At 42.8% G+C, this 8,740-nt stretch overlaps 1 protein-coding gene across 7 annotated transcripts in view; it reads left to right on the plus strand.

Annotated features, from left to right (window-relative positions):
- Positions 1 to 8,740, plus strand: part of prrc1 (proline-rich coiled-coil 1) — a 69,543-nt gene that overhangs the window by 20,073 nt on the left and 40,730 nt on the right. For 6 of the 7 annotated variants that reach the window (XM_050052817.1, XM_050052815.1, XM_050052816.1 and 3 more), the window contains 3 exons: positions 3,922 to 4,067; positions 5,936 to 6,038; positions 6,145 to 6,308. In XM_050052817.1, coding sequence (XP_049908774.1) covers positions 3,922 to 4,067; positions 5,936 to 6,038; positions 6,145 to 6,308 — 413 coding nt within the window. The remainder of the gene's footprint in view (positions 1 to 3,921; positions 4,068 to 5,935; positions 6,039 to 6,144; positions 6,309 to 8,740) is intronic. The other variant, XM_050052814.1, reaches the window with a different exon arrangement.

Below are 8,740 nucleotides of genomic sequence, written 5' to 3' on the forward strand. Positions count from 1 at the left end.
TTTTTGGTATGAGTTCTTCTGGGTCATCGTGTACAGTTGCTTTGCTTTCAGGACTCTCTCCGGCAGCCATTCTCGCCTCTAAACTTTTCTATGCTCTCACTCTCACCCGCTCAAGCGTGCCTGTGGTGTGCAGCGGTGAAATGGGTCCCCGCTGAAACACTTTCCCGCCACGCACGTTCCGGACGTTTTTTGGGCTATTCACCAGTATTGCGGTATATGAAAAATTCATATCATAACGAAAATAAATACCGGTTTTCGGTACGAACCGGTATACCGCCCAGCCCTACTGGGCGATGTCCGTCGATAGCTGCTTCCGTGAGAAGAGAACAGAAGAAAGGGAGGGGGGGGTTATCACTGTCCGAGGGCTGCCGTAGAATGTCAATGTGGATGTCAGCCAACCAACACTCGCTACCCGGTCCCTGGTTGTGGCAATTTGCGATGCTGGCCAGCTAGGAGTTAACTAGCAGCCAGTACAGTACAGTCCTCTCTCGTCTAACGTTAGCTAACATTTAGCTGTGTTACTTACTGATCCATTAGAAAGAAAGCAGCTGGACACCAGTGTTAAAGCCTCTTTGGTCACGGAGCTCCCTCCATCTCTTGAACGCCTGCCTGAGGTTTACTCTTGTTTTTCCTCTTTTTTTTATCACTCTCCTTTTTGCTCTTCTTTGCCTCCTTGGACAGCAGAGCTTGTTTTCTTTTGCTAGGCCGTTTTTCACTTGTTTCCAAACTTTGTCCATCTGCCATTGTGCTCGTGACTGAACTATCTCATGCCCAGCTCCTCTTAAGGACCAGCTCCAGTCCCTGATTGGCTGACCGACCAGTTTCGCAATACATGACGGCTTTCCTGCCATAAAGCAGATTTTTTTCTGCAAAATTTCGGCACCGGTGGCAGAAGCTTATTACAAAGATTGCAAAGCCAATAAGTAACATATGTAAACGCTGATAGTCTGACTTTACTGTGGCCACTACCCTGTGCAACCCACATTATTTTCATAATGATATATTTAGGAAAAAATGCTGTCTGTTGCCTCTTTAACAAATCCCTTGTCTTAAAAAGAACAGCAATAGATTTAGATAAATTACGTTTAATATGTTCTATATGTGGCTTCCAACATAGTTTATGATCTATAATCACTCCCAAAATGTTTGTTTCATATGCCGACGACGTCTTTGGCACAGGAACGAGGAAGGATGTCTTCCACAGCATGGGGACCCTCTGGAGGCTCATGTTGAAGACATGCTGAAGTACTCCACATAGCTGGGGGGCACTGGGGTTGTTTGTCCTGAAGCCAGTAATCGTCTGCTTTCCACTCCAGACCTCTCTCATATTGTTCTGCTGGAGTTTCCACTCCAGCTTCCTCCTGTACCTCTCCTTAGCCTCCCTGATTTTCATCTTCAGCTCCCCCTGTATTCTTCTCACCTCCTCCCTGTTACCAGCTCTGAAGGCCCTCTTCTTTGCGTTGAGGATGGCTTTGATGTCCTTTGTTACTCACAGTTTGTCATTTGGATAACAATGGACAGTCCTGGCTGGGACAGTGGAGTCCACACAGAAGCTGATGTAGTCCGTGATACATTCTGTGAGCCCATCAATGTCCTCCCCATGTGGCTCACAGAGTGCCTGCCAGTCTGTCACCCCAAAACAGCCCTGCAGTGTCTCATAAGCCTCCTCCAACCATCTCCTCACTGTCCTCATGGTCGCAGGCTGGCTCCTAACTAGTGGTACATAGCAGGGGTTGAGGTGCACCAGGTTGTGGTCTGACCTACCCAGAGGGGGGAGGGGGGAGCAGCTGTATGCATCCTTGGCGTTTGCATACAGCAAGTCCAGTGTTCTCTCTTCTCTGGTAGGACAGCTCACATACTGTGTAAAGGTGGGCAATGTTGTTGCCATGGTGACGTGATTGAAGTCACCCGAGATAGCTACGAAGGCACTCAGGTGTTTAGTCTGCAGGCGAGCTATGGCGGAGTGAATGACGTCACATGCCGATGTCTGGTTGGTCTTCTCCATAAGCCTCCGTTGTCTCAACCCTGCTTTTTTCCTCCGCTGTTTAATTCCTCCCCTGCATCCTCTGTGTATTTTCCTCCACATTTCAGCTGGGATCTCTGATGTTCCGGCCGCCATGCCGGATCTGCTGATCTCTGGAGTAAACAATGCGGCCAGGAAGTTGTTGCGCGATGGTGCCGAGTCCGAATGAAAGAAGTAATTCCAGAGTGAGGAAACAGAGCACAAGTCTCTCAATCAGCATGTTTGTAGAGGGCTCAGCTTCAAAATGTCAGTCATAAAAAAACAAGCACAATTATAACTGCTGCGCAGCGATGGGTTGGGTCCGGGCATTTTTAGGCAATTCTGAGCAACAAGCAGAAGAATTGGAAGACATTTAGGAATTTAGCAACACAATCTGCCTTTTGTATCAGCTGAGGCTTGAACTCACAACCTCTGAGACTAAGAATCAATTTCTATCTCACTGAGCTAATTAGTCAGTGACAATTCATGTGTAGCTTCACAAACTGACTAAGCCAGAAGTGCAGGTTTAGCAGCCGTCCATGCATGGAATTTATTTTAACAATGATTGATATGCTTCATAAGTGAAAAACTGATGTTTAACTAGTTGAGCTATGTGCAAAGTGAGAAGCTTCAGATGGTTTCATACTGAAGTATTGACACTGGATCTTTGTGCAAAGTTTGGTTTATTTTCAAGCATGAGAAGGCAGATTTTCTAGCAGAAAAAAGACTTGAAGATGCTGCACAGTGATCAGTCACGCTCAGGCAATTTTAAGCAATAAGCTGGAGCACAAGAAGATGATTACATTACAATGTGGATTCTGCACCAGTTGAGGCTCGAATCCGCAACCTCTGGAACCTAAGACGGTCATCTACCGCTCTGAGCTAATTGGCAAGTAGCAACTCAACAGTGGCTTCACAAATTGAGTAAGCCATTCACTGTTGTGTAGGAAAGCAGCCATCCGTGCATGGAAAGGCAGATTTGAAACCACTGTAAAAAATTCAGTTATTAAGACAAAAATCTGAAAATACACATATTGCATCTAGACAGCATGGAGATGTTGGTAATTTGTTTGTAACAATGATTGATTTGCTCCATAAGTGAAAAACTGATGTTTAAAATTGCCATTTTTACATTGACTCCAATTGTTCACATTAGAGCAAAATTCAAAATGCTGTCAAAAATTCAGTTTTTGAGATAAAATTCTGAAATTTGCCACACATCATCTACCATGACTCTAGAATTTTGTCATTTTTTTCATGAACATTGAAGATTTATTTAGCAAGGATTTGCATGTATATGTTTACAGTACCGTTTACAGTCAAACATTTTGATGCACTGTAGGCTCAATTTTTGATAAATCAAAAATCTGAGGAACATAGTTTGTGTAGGACAGTCTGAAGATGCTCTGTGGCAAGTTTGGTGTCAATTGAGCAAAAATTGTGTGAGGAGATAGGTTTAAGAAGTTTTATAGTTTTTGAAAAAAACAGTGATGAACTTCATAATTTTTAATAGGTTTAAGTGTACAAAAGTTTAGTATTGGGGCTACAGTTTGATGAAAGTTGTGATGTTGTAGCACGTATGGTTGATTTGTTATGAATTTTCAAAGTTTCGAACTTTAGACCTAGAGCTCAGACCTTCATTGCATTTTAGGTGTTCCAACCCAAATATGTGCCACTGCTAAAACAAATTATAATATACACACACAGTGCAATTACATTTTTTTTAATGTGTGTTTTATTTATTGACTTAAATGATATGGTAATCTCTCAGTGCAACTGAGGTCCAAATTGGCCCAAATGATGCTGACTGCAGGGAAGGGAGAAGACAGCTCTCCTCTCTACACCAGGGGTGAAACCCCAAGCCAAATTTCCCTTGTGGACAATAAAGTTTACCTTGACCTTGACTTGATATTTTTCAGGTATAGTGCCAAACCCCATGGTTCAGCAGCCATCCATGACAGGAGGATTAGATACTGCGTCTCCCATCACATTCCCAGAGGAGCAGGAAGATCCTAGAGTGCCTGGACACACCAATGCTGGTGGAGGCATCTGGGGCTTTTTTAAGGTAATATTACTCTAATCAAATGGGGTTTGACATCTTCTAACTATATAATCACGAAAACTCTGTCTGTGTGTGGGTGTGTCTGTGTGTGTGTTCTACGTTTTTCTCCTCACTGACTTGGTCAATCCATATGAAATTTGGCACAGTGGTAGAGGGTCATGGGAGGATGCGAATGAAGCAATATTACATCAAGTGGCCAAAGGGGGGCGCTGTAGCAACCGATTGAAATTGCAAACTGAGAACAGAGAACCCATAACTTCCGGTTATATAGATTTTCCACCATTTTGAATTTTTTGAAAAACACTTCAAATTGATCTCTTCCTAGGAAGTTTGACCGATCTGCATGAAACTCGGTGTACATAATCTAGGGACCAATATCTAAAGTTCCCTCTTGGCAAAAGTTGGAAAACTTACTAAAACTGAGCTTCTATAAGGCAATGAATATTACAGAGGGCGTGGCTCATCACAGAAAGGTGTATAACATCTCAAGGGTTTCACCGATCACCACGCAACTGTAGGCATATGACCACACATAATCTGAGGGGACTACTCCGTTATTGACCCGATCAAACAAAATGGGGGCACTAGAGCACTAATTTCTTATGTAGGCCTAACCACCATATCGATTTTTACTAAACTTGGTAGATATGCAGAACAGGACGCCTCAAGGTGACTGGAGAAATCTAACTCTAATTGTCAACTGGGTGGCGCTATAACAACAGAAAAATGCTTAAAAAATGGCTAAAATCCGACCGATCGCTGTGGCTCCCCCTGTGGCCGAATGTTGTTTTTTTTGTTTGTTTTTTTTCAAATTTTTGGTATGACTAAGTCATGGTATGGTATGCTGTACATAATCATGGAAACTGTCGGTATGTCATTCTGTCAGTCAGTCGTTCTGTCTGTCCCACGTTTTTCTACTCACTGACGTAGTCAATCTGTGAAACTGCACATAGGCATTGAGGATTGGCATAGGTAAAAGGTGACAAACCTACCAATGGGTATGGACTAGTAATATAATATTTGACAAGTCCTTTTCAGACATGTAATACATAACATTGCTGACTTCAGACGAGCTGTAGGATTGTTAAGTATACATCCATACTATTTACACAACTGCTTTGTTTAATAGGGATGTAATGATCAATCAATCTGGATCGATATATCGATTCAATGATCCAATATAATCAATGCAAAAAATTGATGAAAACATCAATCCATATCATTATCTTTAGGATATGCCTTTATTTTTAAATTCTGCGTCACCATCAAACAGCAGCAGGCAGACGACAAGCAGCCGATAAAAAGAGGATTAAGTTATTAAATTAGGAATAAAAAAGCAGCGTGGAAATATTTTCAATTGTGGAGAAAATTTGGGTCAACAGACAGCACATGCCGTATTTAAACAATGCTGTCATGAGATAAAACAGGACGTAACATTACCTCCCTGGATGGGCATCTCACTCTGCTAACTTCTCACTGCAGCAACATTAGCTGCTCTGTTTCAATGATGTTCAGCTGAAAAAACGCACGCGGGCTGGAATTCAACCGTGTTGTTCTGTCACGAGATGCAGTGACTTAAACCAGCGGTGAGAAAGAAATATAATAAGGTTACATAAACCATGCTCTGGTATGTGACCTTTACGGTAATAAGAAATGAACCTGTTAGACATGTAAACGGTAGCTGAAATATGATTGAGTTTCTCTATAGTCGTTTGGTGGTTGATGTGATTTCAGATTGATACGCAAACTGTGAAAATGTGATTAATCTGTATGAATGTGTCCAAGTTGATCTTAGCAGTAATATGACATGTTCTGACAGGCAAACCCTGCGCAGTGCTCTGTCATGTCCTATGTTTTGTCTGTGTCTTCAGGGAGTAGCAGGTAACCCTGTAGTAAAGACAGTCCTGGACAAAACCAAGCATTCTGTTGAGTCCATGATCACCACTCTGGATCCTGGCATGGCTCCATACATCAGTAAGTCAAGCAGCTCTCTCCTTACCACAACATTACCCCATAATGAAAAAAGCTGACTAAACATTCACATGTCCTCCATTAATGTTCGTGTATCGTTGCTCACCAGAATCTGGTGGGGACATTGATATTGTGGTCACTTCAGATAAGGAAATAAATGTGGAGGCAGTCAGAGACGCCTTCCAGGAAGTTTTTGGGATGGCCATTGTCACTGGAGAGCCCGGTCAGTCTAACATTGCCCCCCAACCTGTGGGCTATGCAGCGGGTCTCAAGGTCAGTTAACTGCTGCTTCTCTTACCTGCTTATTGATTTAAAAAAGGTCTGTGTCAAAGAAACAGAGAAGACAGAGCTACTGTAGTAGCTAGATTGATAAGGTTCATACTGTCTTCTTATTTAGAATATTTTAATGTTTTCTTATATTCAGACAGAACAGGATGTAAGGAGATGTGTTTTACCTGCTTGACAGTTTCGACTGAGACTCCAGTCTTCCTCAGAAGCGTCATCCGACGTGCTGCTGACGTGTCATATATCAGCTGGTAGGCCTGACAGACCAATCAGAGTCTGTCAGGCCTACCCTGCCTCCCGCATCGTTGTTCGTTTTCTGGAGTAGGGAATCGCAGGTATGCGAGAGGGTGTACGCCCCCTCGTCCTGGTTGATGGTGCCGCTTGCCTGCTTCCTGATCTCAATGGCCTCTTTTATCCACCATTTGAATTTATTGGTCTCTGATGTGATTATTTTGCTCCTGTCCTAGTCCATGATGTGGTTATTTCTTCTGCAGTGATCTGTGATGGCTGATTTGAGGTTTTCCTGTTCTGCTTTGTCTTTTTGTGTCCTTGTGAATCGTCCCGCTGTCTCTTTTTCGCATTCTTTTTGATGTTCTTATTTCCTTGTGTTGAACGATTTGCCTGTTTCCCCGATGTATGTTTTCGTGCGTGATTTGCATGGTATTTCATATATGATGTTGCATTTTTTTTGTCCGGTTCTATTTTGTCCTTTGGGTGTACTAGTAGCTGACGGAGTTTTGTGTGTGGTTTCACGGCTGTATTGATGTGATGTTTTTTCATGATCCGTATTGGTTCTGTTATCCCCCTGATATATGGTATGGTTATTGTGTTTTTGTTTTTGTCATCTGTCTTCTGTGTGTGTTTTGTTTTCCTTTCTTTTTCCTTCTTTTCTTTGTTTTTGACTTGTTGTTTTCCTTTGTTTATGACCCATCTGGTATATTGGCGTGTGAGTGTGAGTGTATGTTGTATGTGCTTTTCCTCCTCCGACTTTTATGAAACGTGATATTTCTGGGTTTACAGCGTCCACGAGTGGCCAATTTGGCACCAAGCCTCTGAACGACCTCTGGAACAAGTGTCTCAAGTTTCATGTTTATATACTTTAATTTGACAAAAATATGCAACAATATGTGCATTTTAGCTAGCTAAATTTTTTGCCGTTAATAATTAGCAGATTTTTTGACCGGGCAGAATTCTTTTGATAACTTTAGATCAGGTCCATCTCGACAGTTGACGTACCAAGTTCAGTTTGGACAAAATCTGTAGGAGGAGTTCGAAAAAGTAGGTTTTGGATGTGTAGCGACTTAGCGAAGGAAATGTGCGGTGGAAGTGGGCGGGGCCTATGTCAGCAAATCCAGCTCTATTTAGGGAATACGGGTATATAAAGTTTATGGATATGTGATTTAAAATGTGGAAGTAACAGGAAAAAACGCGTTTGCATCTGTTATAGTGCCACCTAGTGGAGTATCTGCACATTTTTTGGTATGGTAGGTCTTTGTCGTATTCTACATGTACTCTATAAATTTCACAGCGCTTAGAACAATAGTTCAGCTGAAATTAATGTTCGTTGTTTATCTTGTAATAAGCCATGCCCACTTCGACCAGTCATGACCACCTTCAATATATAGCCTCAGGAATGGCCCTACATTAGCCTGAGTGTCAGACTGAAGCTCCCAGAACCTTCAGTCTGACATCGCCTCCATTGAAGGCGATTTACAAGGGGGAGGGAATTTGATTTTTCCCTAACCAATCAGTAGAGATCAACGACTCACCCAGAATCTGACGTCATTAGTATCCATGCCTTGGGGGTGCTGAAAAACAAGCGAGCATTGCCCGTTTAAAATGTCTCCATCGTCGTGCACGCCCAGCTGCATCGCCGTTAAATCCAGTTTAGCAGCTTCCTTAATTTGGTCCTCCATTAACGGGAGTAGTGGCGAAATACCTCGATAGCATCGTTAATGTGGTCTGTAGGATGTGCAGCGGTCGCCATTGTTGCTATCCTCACCAGTTACCCACCGGCGTACAGCTTGACATCAGTGTGGCGCTGATTGGCTAATCGCTAGACCCGCCCCCACCCCCGGCGTTCATTGGTCCGTCCATCGTTTGGACGAGATAAATCGCAAATTCATTGCAGTATGCCAGACCAGAGATGCAAGCCTACTCAGTTGAGTGGGCAGGGTCTATGGTCTGGAACCAGGCTAGCCCTACATCATACCCATTAAATTTCATAAAAATTGGTGTAGCCATTTAGGAGATATAAACTTCAATCAATCAATCAATCAATTTTATTTATAAAGCCCAATATCACAAATCACAATTTGCCTCACAGGGCTTTACAGCATACGACATCCCTCTGTCCTTATGACCCTCGCAGCGGATAAGGAAAAACTCCCCAAAAAAACCCCTTTAACGGGGAAAAAAAA

Source organism: Epinephelus moara, chromosome 9 (genome assembly GCF_006386435.1).
Source record: "Epinephelus moara isolate mb chromosome 9, YSFRI_EMoa_1.0, whole genome shotgun sequence".
Classification (NCBI taxonomy): Eukaryota; Metazoa; Chordata; class Actinopteri; order Perciformes; family Serranidae; genus Epinephelus; species Epinephelus moara.